The sequence below is a fragment of the Rhinoraja longicauda genome, chromosome 8, assembly GCF_053455715.1.
Source record: "Rhinoraja longicauda isolate Sanriku21f chromosome 8, sRhiLon1.1, whole genome shotgun sequence".
Lineage (NCBI taxonomy): Eukaryota > Metazoa > Chordata > Chondrichthyes > Rajiformes > Arhynchobatidae > Rhinoraja > Rhinoraja longicauda.
Window position 1 is genome coordinate 2,419,222 of NC_135960.1, and position 27,916 is coordinate 2,447,137.

The following is a 27,916-nucleotide window of genomic DNA, read 5'->3' on the forward strand; positions in this document are numbered from 1 at the left end:
ATGGGTCCCTTTCGGAATGGCAGGCAGTGACCAGTGGGGTACCGCAAGGTTCGGTGCTGGGACCCCAGCTATTTACGATATACATTAATGACTTAGACGAAGGGATTAAAAGTACCATTAGCAAATTTGCAGATGATACTAAGTTGGGGGGTAGTGTGAATTGTGAGGAAGATGCAATAAGGCTGCAGGGTGACTTGGACAGGTTGTGTGAGTGGGCGGATACATGGCAGATGCAGTTTAATGTAGATAAGTGTGAGGTTATTCACTTTGGAAGTAAGAATAGAAAGGCAAATTATTATCTGAATGGTGTCAAGTTAGGAGGAGGGGGAGTACAACGAGATCTGGGTGTCCTAGTGCATCAGTCAATGAAAGGAAGCATGCAGGTACAGCAGGCAGTGAAGAAAGCCAATGGAATGTTGGCCTTCGTAACAAGAGGAGTTGAGTATAGGAGCAAAGAGGTCCTTCTACAGTTGTACCGGGCCCTGGTGAGACCGCACCTGGAGTACTGTGTGCAGTTTTGGTCTCCAAATTTGAGGAAGGATATTCTTGCTATGGAGGGCATGCAGCGTAGGTTCACTAGGTTAATTCCCGGAATGGCGGGACTGTCGTATGTTGAAAGGCTGGAGCGATTGGGCTTGTATACACTGGAATTTAGAAGGATGCGGGGGGATCTTATTGAAACATATAAGATAATTAGGGGATTGGACACATTAGAGGGAGATAACATGTTCCCAATGTTGGGGGAGTCCAGAACAAGGGGCCACAGTTTAAGAATAAGGGGTAGGCCATTTAGAACGGAGATGAGGAAGAACTTTTTCAGTCAGAGGGTGGTGAAGGTGTGGAATTCTCTGCCTCAGAAGGCAGTGGAGGCCAGTTCGTTGGATGCTTTCAAGAGAGAGCTGGATAGAGCTCTTAAGGATAGCGGAGTGAGGGGGTATGGGGAGAAGGCAGGAACGGGGTACTGATTGAGAGTGATCAGCCATGATCGCATTGAATGGCGGTGCTGGCTCGAAGGGCTGAATGGCCTACTCCTGCACCTATTGTCTATTGTCTATTGTCTATTGTGTCCTGCTGCTCCATCTGTGACTCCATCTTGTCCCGGTACCTCTTTTTTGCATCCTTCACTGCCCTTCGCAGTCGGTAGGACTCTCCCTTGTAGTCATCCATGTTGTCGGATGCCAGGCCGGAGTTGTAAGCAGCGGTGCGAGCATTCAAGGCCACGCGAATAGACCTGTCCACCCAGGGTTTTTGGTTAGGGAAGATACTGACCCTTACCGTGGGGATGATGGTATCGGCTATTGTGGCAATGAAGTCCGTAACCGCTTCCGCAAACTCATTTACGTCTCTGGAACTTGCTTGGAACATGTTCCAGTCGACTTCGCTCAGTGCATCCTGCAGCATGGCCTCTGAATGGTCAGCCCACCGCTTTACGTCCCTCGTCACTGTCGCTTCCCGTACTATCCGTTGGAGCTAGATGGAGCTCTTAAGGATAGCGGAGTCAGGGGGTACGGGGAGAAGGCAGGAACGGGGTACTGATTGTGAATGATCAGCCATGATCACATTGAATGGCGGTGCTGGCTCGAAGGGCCAAATGGCCTCCTCCTGCACCTGTTGTCTATTGTCTATTGTCTGTTGCAGCTTCGGACGACCTGGCGTTGATGCACTTCACCGATTCCCTGGTGACGGTTTCGGACATGGGCACTGAACTAGGTGAATTTATCATCTCCTTCCATCCCATCATCTGTGAGAGAGTGCCCGGGGTCGGGGTGAACGCCAGCAGCCACGGCTCCATCGACAGCATCCCCTGCGGCACCTCCATCTCAGGTAGGTCACCTTCGTCCGTCCCCCCCACCACCCCAGTCTGAGGAACGGCTATTGTCCATCTCTCCCATCCCCGGCTGCAGCTGCTGCACGCACGCACGCACGCACGCACGCACGCACAGGTACACGCGGGCACGTGTCAAGAGTGTTATATTGTCATATAGAAGAAGAAAAATCTGACTTGCAGCAGCACAACAGAATATGTAAACATAGTACACTGTAAACAATAAATGAGAAAAACACACACACACTCACACACACACACAGAGGTACATACAGACATACACACACACGTGCACACACACACACACACACACACACACACACACACACACACACACACAGAGGTACATACAGACGTACACACACACGTGCACACACACTCACACAGAGGTACATACAGACATACATACACACACACACACACACACACACACACAGGTACATACAGACATACACACATACACACACACACACACACACAGGGGTACATACAGACATACACTCACGCACACACACACAAAGAAGGACACGCACGCAGCACGCACACACACACACATTGATGCATACACACACAGATACATGTATACACACACAGATACACGCATGCACACAAACACTGATGCAGACACACATATGCACCTGCACACCCACACACATACAAACGGGTACATGTGTGCACACACACAGACAGATACATACACACGCACACAAAATTGTAAATTGGCCCCTCGTGTGTAGGATAGTGCCCGCTGGTTGGCGTGGACTCGGTGGGCCAGAGGGCCGTGTCTCTAAAAGTCTAAAGTCATTGGTTTACTAAGGGAAGACACAAAATGCTCGAGTAACTCAGTAGGTCAGGGTCACTTCTGCCAAGCCAATTAACCAACAAACCTGCACGTCTTTGGAGTGCGGGAGGAAACCAAAGGTCCCGGAGAAAACCCCACGCAGGTCACGGGGAGAACGTACAAACTCCGTACAGACGGCACCCGTGGTCGGGATGGAACCTGGGTCTCCGGCGCTGTGAGGCAGCAACTCTACCGCTGCACCACCGTGCCGCCTGTACCACATGGAGTACTTTGTGACTTTGTCAGCGCCCTATACGTGGCGACTCTTTGCATACGGATTGTACGGTACGCAAAACAAAGACATGTCACACAAGTTCACAAGTTATAGGAGTAGAATTAGGCCATTCGGCCCATCGTGTCTACTCCGCCATTCAATCATGGCTGATCTCTGCGTCCTAATCCTATTCTCCTGCCTTCTCCCCATAACCCTTGACTCCCGTTCTAATCAAGAACTTGTCTATCTCTGCCTTAAAAATATCCACTGACCTTGCCTCCACAGCCGTCTGTGGCAATGAGTTCCACAGATTAACTACTCGCTGACTAAAGGGCCTGTCCCAGTTAGGCGATGTTAAGGCGACTGCCGGCGGTGACTAGGCTGTGTGTGACCGTTTGCCGGGGTGTCGCGGGCGAGCGTGATCGTGAGGAGTCTTCAATGAATCATAGCGGATCTCAGCGCGTCACGGAAAAAAAATTCCACATAGAAATCTCTCGGCGACAGCTGGCTTGTCGCCAGGTATCGTTGCTTATTGCGGGCGCTGTCTGTTGCACGCTGTCCCCTGGTTTGCTGGGTTGTCGCAGATGCATTTAGAAGCACGTAATATTAAATTAAGAAAAGGCATTTGAAGATACCAAAAGATAGTTTTGTTTAACCAATTTATTTACCGTCAGGACATTTGACGGGTAGATTGGAGGCGACAGTTTGACGGTCGGGTAAGCATGGGAATTTTGCGACGTTTCCGAAGACGGTGTAATCTCTTAGCCAGGTGCTAGTTTCACAAAAAAACCCCAACTTGTATCGACCTGACTCGGCATTGTCGTGGTCATTGTCGTAGGGTGAAAGAAAATTTTAGGCGATCTGCTACGACTTTGGCAGTCGCTTTAAAAATCGCTTAACTGGGACAGGCCCTGAAAGATACGTGGTAATAAAGTCTCAATAATGAACCTAAATCGCAGGTGTATTTTCCAGCTCGTGTCTCCGGTGCCCTTGAAACAATGGAGCTCCAGCACCATGAATACATCAAGGTAATTTACTGCCTTTTACACTGGGCGTTAACGTCCAAGTGCGAGATCAAAATAAGGATTATAAATTTAAAATGGTTGGCAATAATGTTGATGTTGTTTTTTAGTTTAGTTTAGAGATGCAGCTCGGAAACAGGCCCTTCGGCCCACCGAGTCCGCACCGACTAGCGATCCCCGCACACCAAAACAACTCGACACACACTGGGCACAATGTTACATTCATACAAACCCACTTTGTCATCCACTCTCTTCACACCAGGGGCTATTTAAAGAGGCCAATTAACCTACAATTGTACATTTACACCAAGCCACTTAACCTACAAACCTGCACGTCTATGAAGTGTGGGAGGAAACTGAAGATCTCGGAGAAAACCCACCCAGGTCCCGGAGAGAACGTACAAACTCCGTACAGACAGCGCCTGCAGTCAGGATTGAACCCGGGTCTCTGGCGCTGTGAGCCAGTAGCTCTAGTGGATCCTGGAGAAAAATCATGTAGGTCACGAGGAGAGAGTACAAACTCCACACAGACAAGCATGATAACAGTGGAGAAGAAGCTGTTCCTGAGTCTGGTGGTGCGTGCTTTCAGGCTTCTGTATCTTCCGTCTGAAGGGAGCAGGGAGAAGGAAGGAATGAAGTTCAGTGAAAAGCTTGGTTTTGCATGCTATTCAAACAGATCAGATATACCATACATATGTATTGGGCGGCACGGTGGTGCAGCCGTAGAGTTGCTGCCTTACAGTGACCGCAGCGTCAAAGACCCGGGTTCCATCCCGACTATGGGTGCTGTCTGTACGGAGTTTGTACGTTCTCCCCGTGACCTGCGCGGGTTTTCTCCGAGATCTTCGGTTTCCTCCCACACTCCAAAGACGTGCAGGTTTATAGGTTAATTGGCTTGGTAAATGTAAAAATTGTCCCTAGTGGGTGTAGGATAGTGTTAATGTGCGGGGATCACTGGTGGGCATGGACCCGGTGGGCCGAAAGGGCCTGTTTCCGCGCTGTATCTCTAAACTAAACTAAACCAAAGATCAGATATACCATACATATATACAATCAAGTCATACTCGGGTACAATAGGTGGAGCAAAGAGGAAGAATGAGGGGTAAAGAGGATTGAAAGGAGATCTGAGGGGTAATTTTTTCACACAGAGGATGCTGAGGGTCTGGAAGGTGTTGCCCGGGGAGATGTTGGAGGGGGATAAAATGACAATGTTTTAAATAATTTGGACAGGTACTTGGATAGGAAGGGTCGGGCGGGCTACAAGCCTGATGCAGGCAAATGGGGTCAGCATAGTTTAGTTTATTATTGTCGCGTGTACCGAGGTACAGTGCAAAGCTTTTGTTTGCATGCTATCCAGTCAAAGAAAAGACCACAGATGCTCCTTGACTTACGATGGGGATACGTTCCGATAAACCCGTCGTAAATCGGAAATATCGTAAGTCGAAAATGCATTTAATGCACCTAACCTACCCGGGGAAAGATCAAAATTCAAAACTCGAAGTACGGTTTCTACGATCGCTTTTGCACCATCGTAAATATCGTAAGTCAAAGCATTGTAAGTCGAGGAGCATCTGTTTCTGTAATGACAATCAGGCCATCCAGAGTGCACCTATAAAGGATAAAGAGTGCAGGTTCTCAGGCAACCGATCCATCCTCACGGCAGCTAAAGAGCATCTGCCTCGTTGGAGACTCACGGACTATCTTTAATCAGACTTCACTGGACATTAGCTTGCACTAAACGTTATTCCCTTTATCCCGTATCTGTACACTGTGGACGGATCGATCGTAATCACGTATTGTCCTTCCGCTGACCGGTTAGCACGCAACAAAAAGATTTTCACTGTACCTCGGTACAGGTGACAATAAACAAAACAAAACTAAACTCAAATTCAAGTTCGATAAAGTCCGATTAAAGAGAGTCCGAGGGTCTCCAGTGAGGTAGATAGTAGCTCAGGACAGCTCTCTAGTTGGTGATAGGATGGCTCAGTTGCCTGTTAATAGCTGGGAAGAAACTCCCTAAATCAGTGCTGGGCGGTCACGGTGGCGCAGCGGTAGAGTTGCTGCCTTACAGCGCTTGCAGCGCCGGAGACCCGGGTTCCATCCCGACTACGGAGCTTGTACGCTCTCCCCGTGACCTGCATGGGTTTTCTCCGAGATCTTCGGTTTGCTCCCACATTCCAAAGGCGTACAGGTCTGGAGGTTAATTAGCTTGGTACAAGTGTAAATTGTCCCCAGTGTATGTAGGAGAGTGTTAATGCGCGGGGTGGACTCGGTTGGCCTGTTTCCGTGCCCTAACCCGAAACTGTATTGAACTAAATCTGGAGGTGGCTGTTTTCACACTTGTGTACCTCCTTGCCTGATAGTCAAGATGGATAGCCAAGGGCAGGGTGGGTGGAAAGGACACATTTCTGTGCTGTCTGATGTTATGTTGCAATGGGATAAACACGCTGACGGCAGCTCCCTCATCTGTTTTTTTTGGTTGCCTGGGCCGCAGCTGAAGGAACATTCTCTGACCAAGAAAACGGTCATGAAAAAGGGAGACGATGGATACGTCATGACAAGGGAAGTCACCGTGGGCGAGGTAAGGCATCGTAGCGTCACCTCCAACACTTTATAGCATTCTTATCATATGCATTGATAAGAGGGTTACTGACATGATCTATACACACATTCATACACATATATATATATATATATATATATATATAAAGGTGACGTTTCGGGTTTTCCACAGACCATATAAATTTATATATGTGTAGATGTGTGCGTGTATATATATATACATACACACACACACACACACACACACATATATATATGTATATATACACACCCACACTGTATATATATATACGTATACACATACACATCTCTCTATATATATATATATATATACATACATACATACATATACATGTCTATGTGTGTGTATATATATATATATATATACGCACACACACACATGTCTATATATATATTTATATAAGATAGACAAAATGCTGGAGTAACTCAGCGGGACGGGCAGCATCTCTGGAGAGAAGGAATGGGTGACGTTTCGGGTCGAGACCCTTCTTCAGACTGATGTCAGGGGAGGGGGCGGGACAGAGATGGACGTAGTTGGAGACAGTAAGACTGGTGGGAGAACTGGGAGAGGGAGGGGATGGAGAGTGAGGGAAAGCAAGGGCTATTTGAATATATATATATATATATATATAGTCTGAAGAAGGGTCTCGACCCAAAACATCACCCATTCCTTCTGACCAGAGATGCTGCCTGGATATATGGCCTGGATAAAGTGGATGTGGAGAGGATGGCTCCACTGGAGGGAGAGTAGGACCAGAGGGCATAGGATCAGAATAAAAGGATGTACCTTTAGAAAGGAGGAATTTCTTTAACCAGAGGGTGGTGAATCTGTGGGATTCATTGCCAAAGACGGCTGTGGAGGCCAAGTCATCAGGTGTTTTTAAGGTGGAGATTGACAGGTTTTTGATTAGTAAGGATGTCAGGGGTTATGGGGAGAAGGCAGGAGAATGGGGTTGAAAAGGAAAGGCAGATCAGCCTTCATTGAATGGCAGAGTAGACTTGATGGGCCGAATGGCTTAATTCTGCTCCTAGAACATGAATATACCTATATATATACACACACACAGATATATATAGATATATGGCTTAGGAAATTTGGCATGTCCCCAACAACTCCCACCAACTTCCACAGATGAGACCATAAAAAGTATATGATCACATATTATCATATTATGCATCACAGCACGGTTTGGGGAACAGCTCCATCCAAGACCGCAATAAATTGCAGAGAATTGTGGGCGCAGCCCAGACCGTCACACAAACCAACCTCCCTTCCATTGACCCCATCTACACTTCGCGCTGCCTCGGCAAGGCCAGCAACATGTCTTACTTTAACTGTGATCTGCTTCATCTCCTCTCAGAACTGCCATAATCGAGGACCAGTCTCACCCCAGTCACTCCCTCTTCTCCCCTCTCCCATCAGGCAAGAGGTTCTGAAGGGCCAGTTTCTCCACTCTATGACTCTTATGATTCCGTGGATACAAGGTCCCAAAGTGCGGGAGGCATGTGGGTCTAGTTTAGTTTATTGTCACGTGTACCGAGCGAGGTACAGTGAAACACTTTTGTTGTGTGCTAACCAGCGGAAGGACAATACCTGATTATAATCGAGTGTACAGATACAGGATAAAGGGAATAACGTTTAATGCAAGATAACGTCCAGTAAAGTACAACTAAAGATAGTCCGAGGGTCTCCAATGAGGTGGATGGGAGGTCAGGACCGCTCTCTAGTTGGTGAGAGGACGGTTCAGTTGCCTGATAACAGCCGGGAAGAAACTGTCCCTGAACCTGGAGGTGTGCGTTTTCACACTTCTGTACCTCTTGCCCGATGGGAGAGGGGGGAAGAGGGAGTAACCGGGGTGCGATTTTCGTCCGTGATTAGGATTGTTACTGTGCTATCGATTCAATGTAAAGTCGGCCGGCTGGTTTGTCCCACTGTAAATCACCCTGTTCACTTTCCTCGTGTTGCCACAGGGTGTCAAGTCTGAGACTTTGAGCTTCAGCCTGGCAGACATGAAAGGTTTTGTGTCGGAAGCAAGTAATCTGGTGCTACTACGGATCATGGCGCAGAGGAACCATGTCCCTGACAACATGGTCTTTCTGGCCTTCGACACCGAAATGCAACTGTCCACATCCACATACGTAAGTACCGCGATCATTGTCGCAGCCAGAACTGCAGGTTAGAGGCGGGGCATCCTGTGACAAGCCTGTCACCATCTTTGGTCGTCTTGTTGAGTCTCATTGTCTGTAACTCGTTTTCACCTAGCCCACAGCTAACAATGGCCTGTCACCTTGATCATCGTTACTTTTGAATTGAATTGAATACGTTTATTGGCCAAGTATGTGCACGTACAAGGAATGTGCCTTGGTGCTCCGCTCGCAAGTAACGAGACGAACATACAGTAAACAATTAAGAATAAAGCATAAAACATTAAAACATTAAGAATGCAACATTACAGTTTAAACATGTGAGTGAAATAAACCAGAGCAAAAAGAGACAACAGACTTTGGTTGTTGAGTAGAGCTATCACTCGTGGAAAAAAAGCTGTTTTTATGTCTGGCTGTGGCTGCTTTGACAGTGCGGAGTCGCCTTCCAGAGGGAAGTGCTTCAAAGAGTTTGTGGCCAGGGTGAGAGGGGTCAGAGGTGATCTTGCCCGCTCGCTTCCTGGCCCTTGCAGTGTACAGTTCGTCAATGGGGGGGAAGGTTGCAGCCAACAACCTTCTCAGCTGATCCAACGATCCGTTGCAGCCTCCGGATGCATATCTTTCATTCATTTGTTCTATATCTCTCTACATCACCGTCTATATCTCTTTTTCCCCTTTTCCCCAGACTCAGTCTGAGAAAGGGTCACCTATTCCTTTTCTCCAGAGATGCTGTCTGACCCTCTGAGTTACTTCAGATTTTCGCGTCTTTCTTCGGTTTAAACTGGCATCTGCAGTTCCTTCCTACACATTGAGACACAGATGCAGTGCGGAAACAGGCCCTTTGGCCCACCGAGTCTGTGCCGACCAGCAATCAGCCCGTTCCATCCTATACACTAGGGACAATTTGCAACTTTCTCCTCTCAAGCCTACATACGTCCTCTGGTTCCTGATTCTGTTACTCTGGTGAAAGACTCTGCATTTACCAGATTTACGTCTTAATTTTGGTTAGAGATACAGCATGGAAACAGGATCTTCAGCCCGCGCCGACCAGGGATCACACGAACACTCTCCTAAAGGAAAACAGGCCCTTCGGCCCAACTCGCCCATGCCAACCGGGGTGTCCCATCTGAGCTAGTCCCATTTACCCACATTTGACCCATTTATATACTAAAACTCTTGTTTGTTTGTTTGTTTGTTCCTGAACTACAGCCAAAACAATAGACAATAGGTGCAGGAGTAGGCCATTCGGCCCTTCGAGCCAGCACCACCATTCAATGTGATCATGGCTGATCATTCTCAATCAGTACCCCGTCCCTGCCTTCTCCCCATACCCCCTGACTCCGCTATCCTTAAGAGCTCTATCTAGCTCTCTCTTGAATGCATTCAGAGTATTGGCCTCCACTGCCTTCTGAGGCAGAGAATTCCACAGATTCACAACTCTCTGACTGAAAACGTTTTTCCTCATCTCCGTTCTAAATGGCCTACCCCTTATTCTTAAACTGTGGCCCCTGATTCTGGACTCCCCCAACATTGGGAACATGTTTCCTGCCTCTAACGTGTCCAACCCCTTAATAATCTTATATGTTTCGATAAGATCCCCTCTCATCCTTCTAAATTCCAGTGTATACAAGCCTAGTCGCTCCAGTCTTTCAACATACGACAGTCCCGCCATTCCGGGAATTAACCTAGTAAACCTACGCTGCACGCCCTCAATAGCAAGAATTGCTATCGGTACACGATAGGGCCACAATTTTAGGCCCACCTTACTCACCGTCGTCCCTTTGGTACAAATTGTTGTTATATTTTAAAAGTCATTCACTTTATAAACTTGAATAAATCGCTCCCACTTGCTGCCCGTCAGCCGCGCCTGCGCAGTTGGGGAGGGTTGCTGGGCCCGGTATCCGCGCCTGCCCAGTTGGGGGAGGGTTGCCGGGCCCAGTATGTGCACCTGCGCGGTTGCGGGAGGGTTGCCGGTCCCAGTATCCACACCTGTGCATTTGGGGGAAGGTTGCCGGTCTCAGCAGCTGCGTGCCAGCGCAGCAGCACCGGGAGAACCGACGCCCGTCCCGGCGTGCCCCGCGCCTGACCTTCCTCCCATGGTGCAGCGCGGCGGCAGGGAAAAGGTCAAAGAAGATGGCCGCCGGCGGGCCGAGCATGGGGCAGCTCCTCTCTTGCTGCTGGCCGCAGCGATGGCCGCCCGGGACCGGGGTGAGTGGCTCCCTCTCCCCCCTTGCCCACCCCCGCTGTCACAACGGGGACCCGACGGGTCCACGGGTCGTCTAGTGTTACTGTAAATATCCCTATGCTGCCTCCTTTTTTTTGAACAGCTGAATCTGGGACCCAAAATGCTGACGATTGGGAAGAGTGAGGTTGAGGTTCTCACCATCCAGAGAACAATTCACTCGGAGGTCAACAGCCCCATGAGCTGGCAGTGCAGCTTCCTACCTGATGGGTGAGTCCAGAGTGACACAGAATGCTGGAGTAACTCAGCGGCTCAGGCAGCATCTGTGGAGAACATGGATAGGTGACGTTACACAGAGTGCTGGAGTAACTCAGCGGCTCAGGCAGCATCTGTGGAGAACACGGATAGGTGACGTTACACAGAATGCTGGAGTAACTCAGCGGCTCAGGCAGCATCTGTGGAGAACACGGATAGGTGACGTTACACAGAGTGCTGGAGTAACTCAGCGGCTCAGGCAGCATCTGTGGAGAACACGGATAGGTGACGTGACACAGAATGCTGGAGTAACTCAGCGGCTCAGGCAGCATCTGTGGAGAACACGGATAGGTGACGTTACACAGAATGCTGGAGTAACTCAGCGGGTCAGGCAGCATCTGTGGAGAACATGGATAGGTGACGTTACACAGAATGCTGGAGTAACTCAGCGGCTCAGGCAGCATCTGTGGAGAACATGGATAGGTGAAGTTTCAGAGTGCTGGAGTAACTCAGCGGCTCAGGCAGAAAAGTTCAGCTTGTGTACATACATACATACATATACACATACACATACATACATAATACATGCACCCATATGAACACATAAAGAACAAACAAACAATAATAGTGCAATAATAACAATTATAGTCTATTGTAGTTCAGAGCATATTTCAAGATTCAAGAATTTAAGATCAATTTATTGTCACATGTACCAATTAAGCTACAGTGAAATACCTCCACGATATTCTTGCTATTGAGGGCGTGCAGCGTAGGTTTACTAGGTTAATTCCCGGAATGGCGGGACTGTCATATGTTGAAAGACTGGAGCGACTAGGCTTGTATTCGCTGGAATTTAGAAGGATGAGAGGGGATCTTATTGATTATTAAGGGGTTGGACACGTATGGGGAGAAGGCAGGAACGGGGTACTGATTGTGGACGATCAGCCATGATCACAATGAATGGCGATGCTGGCTCGAAGGGTCGAATGGCCTCCTCCTATGTTTCTGTTTCTCTGAGACCCTTCTTCAGACTGGGAGTCAGGGGCGAGGGAAACGAGAGATACGGAAGGGTAAGGTGTGAAATGACAGATCAAAGCAGACGATGTTCAAGGATATGTAGAATGGTTCATTGTTGGCTGAAGGGAAGCTGACGAGGCACCATATTTCGTAACATTAATCAGGAGGACAGTGAAACTAGTCGGAGAATTAGGGTGGGGGAGGAACAGAGAGAGAGGATGCAGGGGTTACTGGAGGTTAGAGAAGTAATTGTTCATACCGCTGAGTTGTAAGATGCCCAAGCGAAATATGAGGTGCTGCTCCTCCAATTTGCATTTGCTTCACTCTGACAGTGGAGGACAGACAGTGTAAGAAAATAACTGCAGATGCTGGTACAAATCGAAGGTATTTATTCTCAAAATGCTGGAGTAACTCAGCAGGTCAGGCAGCATCTCAGGAGAGAAGGAATGGGCGACGTTTCAGTGTGGGAATGGGAGGAGGGGTTGAAGTGTTTGGCAACCGGGTGATGGCCTACGCCTAGTGGACGTGCTGCCTGTCCCGCTGAGTTCCTTCTGCATTTTGTGCCTATCCTCGGTGTAAACCAGCATCTGCAGTTCCTGCCTGCACATTATTCCTTTATTTCCCTGACTGACGCCCATCATAACACTGTTTGCGCTCAATAAAGATGAAACACCTTCATGGAATCACGGTCACACAGCGCAGAAACTAGCTTTTGCCCCAACACTTCCAGTTCCATCTAAGATGTCCATCTAAGGTGGTCTCACCTGGCCGACCTTGGGCTCATATCCCCCTAAACCTTTCCCATACATGCACATGATCTCTCTACCCCCCCCCCCCTTGCACTTCTATGTGCGTCCAGAACCAAGGGCCACAGTCTAAGAATAAAGGGGAGGCCATTTAAAACTGAGGCGAGAATTTGTGGAATTCTCTGCCACAGAGGGCAGTGGAGGCCGATTCATTGGATGAATTTAAAAGAGAGTTAGATAGAGCTCTAGGGGCTAGCGGAATCAAGGGATATGGGGAGAAGGCAGGCACGGGTTACTGATTGTGGATGATCAGCCATGATCACAATGAATGGCGATGCTGGCTCGAAGGGCCAAATGGCCTCCTCCTGCAACTATTTTCTATGTTACACATTATTCCTTTATTTCCCTGATTGACCCCCGTCACAACACTGTGTGTACTCAATAGCAGACACTTAAGTTGAAGCACCTTCATGGATTCACAGTCATGCAAACTACCATTTGCCCCAGCACTTCCAATTCCATCTAAGATGTCCATCTAAGATGGTCTCATGTGCCCACCTTTTGCTCATTATCCCCCTAAACCTTTCCTGTACATGTACATCACAATAATCATAATCGTACTTTATTAGCCAAGTACGTTTTGCAACATACGAGGAACTTCATTTGCCGTACAGTCATAGCAATAAAAAGCAACAGGACACACAAAATACATTTTATCATGAACATCCACCACAGCGACTCCTCCACATTCCTCACTGTGATGGAAGGCGGAAAAAAGTTCAATCTCGTCCCTTCTTTGTCCTCCCGCGGTCGGGGGCCTCGAGCCCTCTACGATCCCTCTATCCCCCTATTCGTTGTACTTCTACGTGCCTGTAAGCCTCTGAAAAAAGGCCGCTAACACATTGCCTCCACCACCACCCCTGGCAGAGCGTTCCAGGCCCCCACCACCCTCTGTGTAAAAAAGCTTGTCCTGCACATCTCCATTAAGCTTTGCTGAGACCAGACTCCATTGATAGGTGGCGTTTCGTGTCGGGACCCTTCTCCAGGTTTCTTTCCCACTCCCCCCCCCCCCCCCCACGCAATAAGACTGAAGAAGGGTCTCGACCCGAAACTTACATACCCACGTTCTCCAGAGATGCTGCCTGACCTGCTAGGTTACTAAAGTTTAGTTTATTCAGTTTCAGTTTAGTTTATTGTCACATGTGGTACAGTGAAAATGCTTTTGTTGCGTCCAGTCAGCAGAAAGACAACACATGATTACAAAGGAGCCATTTACAGTGTAGAGGTGCATGATAAGGGAATAACGTTTAGTGCGAGGCAGCAAAGCCAGCAAAGTCTGATCAAGGATAGTCCGAGGGTCCTACCAACAATCACAAGATCCTAAGTGATAGGAGTAGAATTTGGCCCATCAAGTCTACTCCGCCATTCAATCACGGCTGATCTATCTCTCCCTCCTAACCCCATTCTCCTGCCTTCTCCCCATAACCCCTTACACCCGTACTAAGGCAGTGGAGGCCAATTCTCTGGATGCTCTCAAGAGAGAGTTAGATAGAACTCTTAATGATAGCGGACTCGAGGGATATGGGGAGAAGGCAGGAACGGGGTACTGATTGTGCATGATCACGGTGAATGGCGGTGCTGGCTCGAAGGGCCGAATGGCCTCCTCCTGCACCTATTGTCTATTGTCTAATCAAGAAATGAGGTAGAAGGGAGTTCAGGACTGCTCTGCAGTTGGTGTGAGGATGGTTCAGTTGCCTCCAGCACTTTATATATTTTTCCTTAGCGTTGCTGTTTGTTTGACGTTGCTTCTGCTCGTTCTCGACTGACGTCTCTGTTCAATCTCTCCCTCTTGCAGGCACCTAACGAGCAGGGTGCAGGTCGGGTCCCCCATCACCATGAGGTTGCGGCAACTACCATACATCAAAGAAACAGGTACCGTCGTTGAATTGGAAGTGAAAGTGAATTGGATTGAATCATTTATTGTCACATGTGACACCTGACTAGGGGGTTGCCAACTTCCTCGCTCCCAAATACGGGACAAAGGGTGACGTCACCGCCCCCGCGCCCCACGCGACCTCACCCAGCCAGCGGCCACGCGCTCCCGCTCCACCAATGGCGGCCGCATTGGGCAGATCCATCCTTCCCCTTGCGTCATTTTAATGAGGCTTTCCTGCCATCGCCCGTGAACGAAAGTGTGGTGTTTCTCAACTTTCACAGATGTGATCGACCCCAAGCCAGTCTTTGAGAAGAAGCCCCTGAACTGGGAGGATGACATGCAGCTTTACTTCAAATTCATCGACAAGACGGTACCTCTTCCCTATTTTTACAAGCCAAGCCGACAGTCAGGCTGGATTTAAGATTACAGAAACCCACTCGTTTTCTCCACTTTACACCCAAAATAATTAACTCCCCCCCCCCCCCCCCCGAGATTGGAAATGTCAAAGTCTAGAGGGCACAGCTTTAAGGAAAGAGGGGCAAAGCTTAAAGGAATGAATATAGACAATAGACAATAGGTGCAGGAGTAGGCCATTCGGCCCTTCGAGCCAGCACCACCATTCAATGTGATCATGGCTGATCATTCTCAATCAGTACCCTGTTCCTGCCTTCTCCCCATACCCCTTGACTCCGCTATCCTTGAGAGCTCTATCTAGCGCTGTCTTGAATGCATTCAGAGAATTGGCCTCCACTGCCTTCTGAGGCAGAGAATTCCACAGATTCACAACTCTCTGACTGAAAAAGTTTTTCCTCGTCTCCGTTCTAAATGGCCTACCCCTTATTCTTAAACTGTGGCCCCTTGTTCTGGACTCCCCCAACATTGGGAACATGTTTCCTGCCTCTAACATGTCCAACCCCTTAATAATCTTATACGTTTCGATAAGATCCCCTCTCATCCTTCTAAATTCCCGTGTATACAAGCCTAGTCGCTCCAGTCTTTCAACATATGACAGTCACGCCATTCCGGGAATTAACCTAGTAAACCTACGCTGCACGCCCTCAATAGCAAGAATATCCTTCCTCAAATTTGAATGAATGAATGAATGAATAAGTTTATTGGCCAAGTATGTGCATATACAAGGAATGTGCCTTGGTGCTCCGCTCACAAATGACGACACAAACATACAGTTAATAATTAAGAATAAAGCATAACCACATCAAAACAATAAGGATACAACATTACGGTCTAAACATGTGGGTGGAAATAAACCAGAGCGATAAAGAGACGGCAGACTTTGGTTATTGAGTAGAGCTATCAACCGTGGGGGAAAAGTTGTTTTTATGTCTGGCTGTGGCTGCTTTGACAGTCCGGAGTCGCCTTCCAGAGGGAAGTGCTTCAAAGAGGAAGTGAGCAAGCCAAGTTTTTTTATTTTACAGAGAGAGAGGTGAAGTCTGGAATGTGCTGCCAACAGTGGTGGTACCACTCCGGCTGCCCTTACATAAGGATGAGAGGGGATCTTATAGAGACGTATACAATTATAAAAGGACTGGGCAAGCTAGATGCAGGAAAAATGTTCCCAATGTTGGGGGGAGTCCAGAACCAGGGGCCACACACAGTCTAAGAATAAAGGGGAGGCCATTTAAAACTGAGGTGAGAAAAAAACTTATTCACCCACAGAGTTGTGAACCTGTGGAATTCTCTGCCACAGAGGGCAGTGGAGGCCAATTCACTGGATGAATTTAAAAAAGAGTTAGATGGAGCTCTAGGGGCTAGCAGAATCGAGGGATATGGGGAGAAGACAGGCACGGGGTACTGATTGTGGATGATCAGCCACGATCACAATGAATGGCGGTGCTGGCTCGAAGGGCCAAATGGCCTCCTCCTGCATCTATTTTCTATGTTTCTATATCCAAACCTATGTGGGAAAAACTTGTCTCTCACACCCCCTTTGAATTTTTCCTCTCTCAGCTTAAACCTGCACCATCCAGTTTTATATCCCCCCTACCCTGGGAGACTATGACCATTCATCCTATCTATCGCCCCTCATGATTTTATACAAGATCTCTGCTTCCTTCATTCCAGGGGCAACAGTCTCTGCCTATCCAGTATCTTCTTAGCCTTCCAGTCTCGGCAACACAGTGGCGCAGCGGTAACGTTGCCGCCTCACAGCGCCAGAGACTCGTGTTCCATCCTGACCGCGGGCGCTGTCTGCACGGAGTTTGTACGTTCTCCCTGTGACCGCGAGGGTTTTCTCCGGGCGCTCCGGTTTCCGCCCACATACCAGAGACGTGCGGGTTTGTAGGTTAATTGGCTTCGATACAAATTGTAAATTCTCCCTCGTTTGTAAGATAGTGTTAGTGTAGAATGATCATAAGAAGTAGGATTAGAATTAGGCCATTCAGCCCATCAAGTCTACTCCGCCATCCAATCATGGCTGATCTATCTCTCCCTCCCAACCCCATTCTCCTGCCTTTTCCCCATAACCCCCGACAACCCGGGTGTACAGAGTGATCGCTGGTGGGTGTGGACTCGGTGGGCCGAAGGGCCTGTTTCCCCGCTGCATGAAGCACTGTTGACTATTCTGATGAAGGATCACACTCCGAAACATCACCCATTCCTTCTCTCCAAGATGGCGCCCAACGCAGGCGACCATTTGCGTGCTCCCGGCAGATTTACAATCACTTATTACGGTCGCTCCACACTTTAAACTCTCTACTCCTGCAGCAACATTTCTTATCTGTACACTGCGAAGGGCTCGATTGTAATCACGTATTGTATTGCCGCTGACTGGTTAGCACGCAACACAAGCTTTTCACTGTACCTCGGTACACGTGACAATAAGCTGAACCTAACCCTACCCTAACCACCGAACCCAACCTCACCCACCCATCTGTGCAGAGATGCTGCCTGACCCATAGAAAAATAAGTGCAGGAGGAGGCCATTCGGCCCTTCGAGCCAGCACCGCCATTCATTGTGATCATGGCTGATCATCCACAATCAGTAACCCGTGCCTGCCTTCCCCGTGCCTACTAGCCCCTAGAGCTCTATCTAACTCTCTTTTAAATCCATCCAGTGAATCGGCCTCCACTGCCCTCTGTGGCAGAGAATTCCACAAATTCACAACTCTCTGGGTGAAAAAGTCTTTTTTCGCCTCAGTTTTAAATGGCCTCCCCTTTATTCTTAGACTGTGGCCCGCTGAGTTTCTCCAGCGTCTTGTCTCCACTGACTGTCTAATCTAATCTCGAAACGTCGTGAATCTTTTCTGCATCCTTGTTTTAAAAAATAATAATTGATGGGCACTGTGTGATATTATCGCGTGTGTGATGTTGTAGGAAGCACTGAAGGCAGATTACAGCAGCTACATCAGGCACCACCCAGAACTGAAGTGTATGATGGCTGACTTCCTGGAGTTCGTGCTCCTGCGGAAACCGCAAGATGTCGTCACCTTCGCTGCAGAATACTTCGCCTCCTTCTCCGCCTTCGAGCCCAAACAATCTTCCTTCCTCTCCTCCAAGAAGAAAAGCCCCTTCAGAGAAACTTAAGTCCTAATTAAATAAGTGTTGAAATGTGCAACGACCAACTATTGTTAAACTTGCTTCTGTGACCACACTGGGACTTTTTTGTTTTTTAAATATAAAAGAGACACAGCACGGAAACGGGCCCTTCAGCCCATCGAGTCCATGCCAGCCAGCAATCATCCCATTCACCGGCTCAGGGGGGGGCGCAGCGGTAGAGTTGCTGCCTTACAGCACTTGAGACTCTGGTTCAATCCTGACCACGGGTGCATAAGAAAAAAACCCCGCAGATGCTGGTTAAAACAAAGGTAGACACAAAATGCTGGAGTAAATCAGCGGGTCAGGCAGCATCTCGGGAGAGAAGGGATGGGTGATGTCTGAAGAAGGGTCTTAAGGAGAGCAAAGAGGTCCTTCTGCAGTTGTACAGGGCCCTAGTGAGACCGCACCTGGAGTACTGTGTGCAGTTTTGGTCTCCAAATTTGAGGAAGGACATTCTTGCTATTGAGGGAGTGCAGCATAGGTTCACTAGGTTAATTCCCGGAATGACGGGACTGTCATATGTTGAAAGACTGGAGCGACTAGGCTTGTATAACACTGGGGTTTTGAAGGATCAGAGGGGATCTTATCGAAACGTATAAGATTATTAAGCGGTTGGACACGTTAGAGGCAGGAAACATGTTCCCAATGTTGGGGGAGTCCAGAACAAGGGGCCACAGTTTAAGAATAAGGGGTAGGACATTTAGAACTGAGATGAGGAAAAACTTTTTCAGTCAGAGTTGTGAATCTGTGGAATTCTGCCTCAGAAGGCAGTGGAGGCCAATTCTCTGAATGCATTCAAGAGCGAGCTAGATAGAGCTCTTAAGGATAGCGGAGTCAGGGGGTATGGGGAGAAGGCAGGAACGGGGTACTGATTGAGAATGATCAGCCATGATCACATTGAATGGCGGTGCTGGCTCAAAGGGCCGAATAGCCTCCTCTATTGTCTATTGAGATGCTGCTGCCTGACCCGCTGTGTCCGCCTGACTACGGGCGCTGTCTGTGCGGAGATTGTGCGTGACCCGGGTGGGTTTTCTGAGACCTGTTTCCTCCCTCACTCCAAAGACATACATGTTGGCAGGTTAATTGGCTTGGTATAAAATGTAAATTGTCCCTAGTGTGTGTAGGATTGTGTTAGTGTGCGGGGATCGCTGGTCGGTGCGGACTCAGTGGGCCGAAGGGCCTGTTTCCACGCTGTATCTCTAAGCCAAACTAAACTAAACTAGCACTATCGTACACACTTGGGACAATTTACAAAAGTTGCCCCTTGGGTTCCTCTTAAATCGTCCCCCTCTCGCCTTAAACCCATGTCCCCTGATTTGGTTCTTGATTTCCAAACTCTAGGGAAAAGACTGTATTGTTGTGTAAATCCACAAACCTCCAGGGCACAGCTGGAGCTGGAGGAACACATGGGATGGTTTAGTAGTGTAGTTTACAGATGCAGCATGGAAACAGGCCCTGCAGCCCACTGAGTCCGTCCGCACTGACCATTACATTCTACAGCCTGAGACAGAGGTTCACCTGCACCTCCTCCAACCTCATCTATTGCATCCGCTGCTCTAGATGTCAACATCTTTACATCGGCGAAACCAAACGCAGGCTCGGCGATCGTTTCGCTCAAAACCTTCGCTCAGTCCGCCTCAACCAACCTGATCTCCCGGTGGCTGAGCACTTCAACTCCCCCTCCCACTCCCAGTCTGACCTTTCTGTCATGGGCCTCCTCCAGTGCCATAGTGAGGCTCACCGGAAATTGGAGGAACAGCACCTCATATTTCGCTTGGGCAGCTTACAGCCCAGCGGTATGAACATTGACTTCTCCAACTTTAGATAGTTCCTCTGTCCCTCTCTTCCCCTCCCCCTTCCCAGTTCTCCCTCTATCTTCCTGTCTCCACCTATATCCTTCCTTTGTCCCGCCCCCCTGACATCAGTCTGAAGAAGGGTCTCGATTCGAAATGTCACCCATTCCTTCTCTCCCGAGATGCTGCCTGACCTGCTGAGTTACTCCAGCATTTTGTGAAATAAATACCTTCAATTTGTAGATCAGCCATGATCGCAGTGAATGGCGGTGCTGGCTCGAAGCGCCGAATGGCCTCCTCCTGCACCTGTTGTCTATTGTCCATCTTTAAATGCAGCAAGAGGAGTCTACAGTAGGCAAGACTGCCTTAGCTGCCTATGATAGAGGACAATCAGCGATGTACAGACACAGAAGTCACTCAGTATATTAAAAGTAAAATTTATTGAGAAACAAATAATTGTATAAAAGTGCATCAGACTGGAGTTTGAAGGGGAACAACGGCGGCAGTCTCATTGTGCATGGACAGAGTTGCGGAGAGCATTGCAGACTTCTTCACTGGTGATGGTGCGTCTCTTGGCGTAGAGGGACAACCTGGCGGCCTCTGCAGCTACCTGCTCGAGGGACGGGCTCCTCTGCGCAACCTCAACACAGCCACGGTCTGGGTGCACCTGCAAAACTGGAGAAAAGCCCTTACATGAAGCAGAGGGGCAACCTTTCCCACATAGCGGGTGGTGGGATTAGAGATACAGCGCGGAAACAGGCCCCTTCGGCCCACCGGGCCCGCGCCGACCAGCGATCCCCGCACATTAACACTATCCCACACACACACACACACTAGGGACAATTTTTACATTTACCAAGCCAATTAACCTACAAACCTGCACGCCTTTGGAGCATGGGAGGAAACCGAAGATCTCGGAGGAAACCCACGCAGGTCACGGGGAGAACGTGCAAACTCCGTGCAGACGGCGCCTGTAGTCGGGATGGAACCTGGGTCTCCGGCGCTGCATTCGCTGTAAGGCGGCAACTCTACCGCTGCGTCACCGTGACCGCCCTATGGAACGAGCTGCCGGAGGAGGTAGTTGAGGCTGGGACGATCGCAACGTTTGAGAAACAGTTGGACAGGCTTAGAGGGAAATGGAGCAAACAGGTAGGTGGGACCAAGTGCGGATGGGTCAGTACGAGCAAGATGGGCCGAAGGGCCTGTTTTCACACTGTATCACTCCATGTTTCACATAGCAACTTCCACAGAAACTATGGAGATTATTCCGTGTGACCCTGGGAACACATCTAGGGGCCCCATCTGTGGAAGTGGATAAATGTTTAGTTTATATGTACAGAGGTACAGTGAAAAGCTTATTTTTCGTTGCATGCTAACCAGTCAGTGGAAAGACCATACACAATTACAATCAAGCCATCCAGTGTACAGACTCAGGATAAAGGGAATAATGTGCAAGAAGGAACTGCAGATGCTGGTTTAAACCAAAGAAAGACACAAAATGCTGGAGTAACTCAGCGGGAGAGGCAGCATCTCGAGAGAAGGAATGGGTGACTTTTTGGGTCGAGACCCTTCTTCAGACTGACTGAAGAAGGGTCTCGACCCGAAATGTCACCCAGTCCTTCTCTCCACAGATGCTGCCTGTCCCGCTGAGTTACTCCAGCATTTTGTGTCTATAAAGGGAATAACATTTAGTTGAAGGTTTAACAACTAGAGAACAGTCTGAACTATTATCTACCTCAATGGAGACCCTCAGACGAACTTTAAATCAGATTTTCCTTGCACTAAAAATGTTATCCTGCATGTGTACAGTGGACAGCACGATCGTAAACAGCACGATAGACACAAAATGGTGGAGTAACTCAGCGGGTCAGGCAGCATCTCAGGAGAGAAGGAATGGGTGACGTTTCGGGTCGAGACCCTTCTTCGGACTGACCCGAAACGTCACCCATTCCTTCTCTCCCGAGATGCTGCCTGACCCGCTGAGTTACTCCAACATTTTGTGCCCACCTTCGATTTAAACCAGCATCTGTAGGGTTTTTTTTCCTTGCACAGGAGATATAGATGGTGATATGAGAACAAATGAAAGATATGCAGAAATGTAATGATAAAGGGGACAGGCCATTGCTAGCTGCGGTCCAGGTAAAAACAAAGTTACAGACACAGAGACTCAACAAGACAAGGCAACTGCCATGTGAAATACCACCAGGTTGTGAGGTGAAAACAGACCAAACACCCTAGACGACTATAAGAAAATAACTGCAGATGCTGGTACAAATCAAAGGTATTTATTCACAAAATGCTGGAGTAACTCAGCAGGTCAGGCAGCATCTCGGGAGAGAAGGAATGGGCGACGTTTCGGGTCGAGACCCTTCTTCAGACTGATGTCAGGGGGGTGGGACAAAGGAAGGATATAGTTGGAGACAGGAAGATAGAGGGAGATCTGGGAAGGGGGAGGGGAAGAGAGGGACAGAGGAACTATTTAAAGTTGGAGAAGTCAATGTTCATACCACTGGGCTGCAAGCTGCCCAAGCGAAATATGAGGTGCTGTTCCTCCAATTTCCGGTGGACCTCACTATGGCACTGGAGGAGGCCCATGACAGAAAGGTCAGACTGGGAGTGGGAGGGGGAGTTGAAGTGCTCAGCCACCGGGAGATCAGCTTGCCCAACGCGGTCGACCCTAGACGACTGGTCAACAGTGAGAACCGTGGGGAAGGAGGTCCCCACCTGCTTCAGCTTCCTGTAGATGTACGTGGAGTAGCGCTCCTTGGGCTTGAAGCTGGTTGTCCTCCTCGCGATCCTGACCTGTCCACACGGCCTCTGGCACTGAACAGCAGACTTCATGGCTCACCGCACTTCACACCACTCCAAACTGCAAACCCACTCCAGGCAGCTCTCTCCAACTGAAGGCTGGTCTCCAGATCTCCCTGCCCTCAACAAACACCAATTAAGCCAATCGAAAAAAACGTGTGTTCAACACACAATACACGTGCCAATTAATTGGCTGGATTTAGCTTCAAAACGTTTTTTTCAAGGTTTCAAGGTCAGTCGTTGTTCCAAAGAACTGATTGTGGACTTTGGAAGGGGAAGGACAAGGACATGGAACCCACTATCCTGCTTATGTCAAGATAGAGCTCTAGGGGCTAGTGGGATCAAGGGGTACGGGGAGAAGGCAGGCACGGGTTACTGATTGTGGACGATCAGCCGTGATCACAGTGAATGGCGGTGCTGGCTCAAAGGGCCGAATGGCCTCCTCCTGCACCTATTGTCTATGTTTCTAACTATGTTTCTAATGGTGGAGAGAGTCAAAAGCTTCAAATTCCTGGGCGTGCGTATTTCCCAAGATGTGGAAATTCATTTGTGGATGTGGAGGCCAAGTCATCGGGTGCTTCTAAAGGGAAGATTCTTGATCGGTGCGGGTGTCAAAGGTTGTGGGAAGAAGGCAGGTCAAACGGGCTAACTCTCCTCCCGTAACTCAAGGACACTGGAAATGCCCCGACTGTGCCAAAGAGGTTTACCAGAGTGATGAGATGGACCGTCTTAACCAACCTGATCTCCCGGTGGCTCAGCACTTCAACTCCCCTCCCATACCCAGTCTGACCTTTCTGTCCTGGGCATCCTCCATTGTCAGAGTGAGGCCCAGCACAAATTGGGCAGTTTACACCCCAGAGGTATGAACATTGACTTCTCTAACTTCAGATAGTCCCTGCTTTCCCTCTCTCTCCATCCCTCCCCCCTCCCCCCTTCCCAGTTCTCCCACTAGTCTTCCTGACTCCGACAACATTCTATCTTTGTCCCGCCCCCCCCCCTGACATCAGTCTGAAGAAGGGTCTCGGCCTGAAATGTCACCCATTCCTTCTCTCCCGAGATGCTGCCTGACCCGCTGAGTTACTCCAGCACTCTGTTAAACGTCACCTATCCATGTTCTCCACAGATGCTGCCTGACCCGTTGAGTTACTCCAGCACTCTGTGAAACGTCACCTATCCATGTTCTCCACAGATGCTGCCTGACCCGCTGAGTTACTCCAGCACTCTGTGAAACGTCACCTATCCATGTTCTCCACAGATGCTGCCTGACCCGCTGAGTTACTCCAGCATTGTGTGTTCAGCAGAATGATGCCAGGATTGGAGGGTTTGTTAGTCACGTAGAAAGGGTGCACCCACTTGGATTATTTTCTCTGGTGCGTCAGAGACTGAGGGGAGAGCTGAGATGAGAGGCGTAGTGTGGGTAGACAGTGGGAGCCTTTATTCATGTTCCCAAGTTATAGTAGAACTAGGCCATTCAGCCCATCAAGTCTACCCCGCGATTCAATCACGGATGATCTCTGCCTCCTACCCCTTTCTCCTGCCTTCTCACCATAACCCCTGACACCCGTTCTAATCAACAATTTGTCTATCTCTGCCTTAAACATATCCACTGACCTCTGTGGCAATGAGTTTCACAGATTCACCACCCTCTGACTAAAGAAGTTCCTCCTCACCTCCTTTCTGAAAGAACGTCCTTTAATTCTGAGGCCGTGCCCTCTGGTCCTAGACTCTCCCACTAGTGGAAACATTCTCTCCACATCCACTCTATCCAGGCCGCTCACTATTCTGTACATTTCAATGAGGTCCCCCCTCATCCTTCTAAACTCCAGCGAGTACAGGCCCAGTGCCCACAAACGCTCATCATATGTTAACCCACTCATTCCTGGGATCGTTCTTGTAAACCTCCTCTGGACCCTCTCCAGAGCCAGCACATCCTTCCTCAGATACGGGGCCCAGAAATGCTCACAATATCCCACATGCGGCCTGACCAGCGCCTTATACAGCCTCAGCATTACATCTCTGTTTGTGTATTCCAGACCTCTGATATAAATTGTATTCCAGACCTCTTGATATAAATGCAATTGCCTTCCCAGGATAGAAATGTCAAAAACTAGAGGGCAGAGCCTGAAGGTGAGAGGGGCAAAGTTGAAAGGAGTTATACTTGGCAGGTTTTTGTTTTTGCACAGAGGGTGGTGGGTCGGGTCGGGTCGCCAACTGTCCCGTATTAGCCGGGACATCCCGTATTTTGGGCTAAATTGGTTTGTCCCGTACGGGACCGCCCTTATCCCGAATTAGGTCCGGAAGCTGTAGGCCCGGACGCTGTAGGCCCGGATGCTGTAGGCCCGGACGCTGTAGGCCCGGACGCTGTAGGCCCGGACGCTGTAGGCACGGATGCTGTAGGCCCGGATGCTGTAGGCCCGGACGCTGCAGGCCCGGTAGCCGCTGTAGGCCCGGACTCTGTAGGCCCGGTGGCCTCTGTAGGCCCGGTGGCCGCTGTAGGCCCGGTGGCCGCTGTAGGCCCGGACACTGTAGGCCCGGACACTAGGCCTGGACACTGTAGGCCCGGTGGCCACTGGAGCCCCGGACGCTGTAGGCCCGGAGGCCGCATAACGGAGGTTGCGTAGAAACCCACCTCCCGGCCCGGGTGGCCGCCATTGGTGGAGCGGGAGCACGTGTCCTCTGGCTGGGTGAGGTCACGTGGGGCTGAGGATACAAAGTGCTGGAGTTCATAAGTCACAGGGGAACAATGAAGCCATTCGGCCCATCGCGTCTACTCCACCATTCAATCATGGCTGAGCTTCAACCCCATTCTCCTGCCTTTCACCCATAACTCAGTGGGTCAGGCAGCATCTCTAAAGAACATGGATAAGTGACGTTTCGGGTTGGTGTTGGTTTGAAGAAGGGTCCTGACCCGAAACATTGCCTGTCTATGTTCTCCAGAGTCCCCTGTCCAGAGTAGGGGGATCAAGAACCAGAGGACATAGTGAGCCGAGAGAGACAAGTGTTTGATTGTCCCAGATAGAACAATGAAATTGTGGTGCGGCAAGGTGGCGCGGCGGTAGAGTTGCTGCCTCACAGCGCCGGAGACCCGGGTTCCATCCCGACTGCGGGTGCTGCCTGTACGGAGTTTGTACGTTCTCCCCGTGACCTGCGTGGGGTTTCTCCGAGATCTTTGGTTTGTAGGTTAATTGGCTTGGTGTAAATGTAAAAATTGTCCCCAGTGTGTGCAGGATAGTGTTAATGTGCGGGGATTGCTGGTCAGTGCGGACTCGGTGGGCCGAAGGGCCTGTTTCTGCGCTGTAACCTAAATTAAACTCTTACTTGCAACAGAATATGTAAACATAGTACTCTGTAAACATTATAACAAATGAGAAAAAAAAGTTTTTTACACACGTGCTGAACTTTATAGAAAAGAGATGCTGCCTGACTCATTGAGTTTCGGGGAGAAGGCAGGAGAATGGGGTTGAGAGGGAAATCGAGACCAGCCATGATTGAATGCTGAGGTAGACTCGATGGGCCGAATGGCCTAATCCTTCCTTGATGACTTATGAACTCCAGCACTTTGATTCGTTTTTATGTAAACCAGATCCTTGTTTCCATAATATATAAAAAAGAGATTCACAAAGTGCTGGAGTAACTCAGCGGGTCAGGCAGCATCTCTGGAGAGAAGGGATGGGTGACGTTTCAGGTCGAGACCCTCCTTCAGACTCGGCCAAAATGTCACCCGTTCCTCTCTCCAGAGATGCTGCCTGTCCCGCTGAGTTACTCCAGCTTTTTGTGTTTATCGTACACCGATCAGCCAAAACATTATGACCAGATGAGCCGAAACATTATGCCCACTTGCCCCAATATGCTGTTGGTCCTCCGTGTGCAGCCCCATACGCAGCAGGGTGCGATGCACTGTGTATTGTGACACATTCCTCCCGTGACCACCATTAACATTGTCTGTGACTTGTGCCACAGTCGACCTTCTGTCGGTTCGGACCAGACAGGATAGCCTTCGTTGCCCTCGCGCATCGATGAGCCTTGGGCGCCCAACACCCTGTCTGTCGCCGGTTTGTGGTTTGTCCCTCCTCGGACCACTGTCGGTCGGTACTCACCACTGCTGACCGGGAGCACCCCACAAGCCTTGCCGTTTCACAGATGCTCTGACCCAGTCGTCAGGCCCATAACAATTTGGCCCTTGTCAAAGTCGCTCAGGTCTTTACTCCTGCCCATTTCTCCTGCGTCCAACACGTCAACTTCAAGAACTGACTGTTCACTTGCTGCCTAATATATCCCACCCCTTGACAGGTGCCATTGTAACAAGATCATCAATGTTATTCACTTCGCCTGTCAGTGGTCATAATGTTTTGGCTGATCGGTGTAGTTATTACTCTAGCCCTTTGTGCCCTTGAAGATCTTGCTTGTTGCATTGAAACACCTTATCCGCAGTGAACAAAGCACAGGGCACTCGTTGAGTGGAACACACTGGGTTTTATTAAAGAGGTTTCTGCACCAGCTTGGGTCACAGCACGAAACATACCGAAGGAAAGACAATCTGAAAAATGATTGGCACAAAAATACAAGTGTTTGAACACATCTCGGTTTTCACATTACAAACGCCAGGAGAGTAGTCACTAATTATCTCAATCTTCCTTTTGCGTATTTTCTTTTTTAAACTCTTAACATCTATTCTCAATAAAATAATTTATAAATGTACGTCCGTGCACCCAATATCCCAACGCTCATCGGATGAGCAGAGGTGGGGAAACGATTGTAAACACACTTGGATGCATCCAGTGGAAAGTGCAGGGTCGGGGTATTGAGTCCGTGTGGCCTGGTGTCTGTGGCTTCCTGCCCTTTACAGTCCACACGTAACCAATCACTCACTGGCGACACGACTCGACCGATGGCCACATTGTTGGAGTGATCGCAGAGAGTTGTGGGCGCAGCCCAGACCATCACACAAACCAACCTCCCACCGACTCCATCTACACCTCACGCTGCCTCGGCAAGGC

The 27,916-nt window shown here is 49.2% G+C and overlaps 1 protein-coding gene across 1 annotated transcript in view; it reads left to right on the forward strand.

Moving 5' to 3' along the window:
- The window catches only part of catip (ciliogenesis associated TTC17 interacting protein), a 40,924-nt gene extending 22,587 nt beyond the window's left edge, over positions 1 to 18,337 (forward strand). The window contains exons 9-16 of the mRNA XM_078404356.1: positions 1,639 to 1,824; positions 3,853 to 3,908; positions 6,397 to 6,483; positions 8,457 to 8,624; positions 10,955 to 11,079; positions 14,683 to 14,759; positions 15,045 to 15,133; positions 18,097 to 18,337. Of these exons, the coding sequence (XP_078260482.1) occupies positions 1,639 to 1,824; positions 3,853 to 3,908; positions 6,397 to 6,483; positions 8,457 to 8,624; positions 10,955 to 11,079; positions 14,683 to 14,759; positions 15,045 to 15,133; positions 18,097 to 18,306 (998 nt within the window). The 3' untranslated portion in view covers positions 18,307 to 18,337. The remainder of the gene's footprint in view (positions 1 to 1,638; positions 1,825 to 3,852; positions 3,909 to 6,396; positions 6,484 to 8,456; positions 8,625 to 10,954; positions 11,080 to 14,682; positions 14,760 to 15,044; positions 15,134 to 18,096) is intronic.
- The last annotated feature ends 9,579 nt before the right edge of the window (positions 18,338 to 27,916 follow it).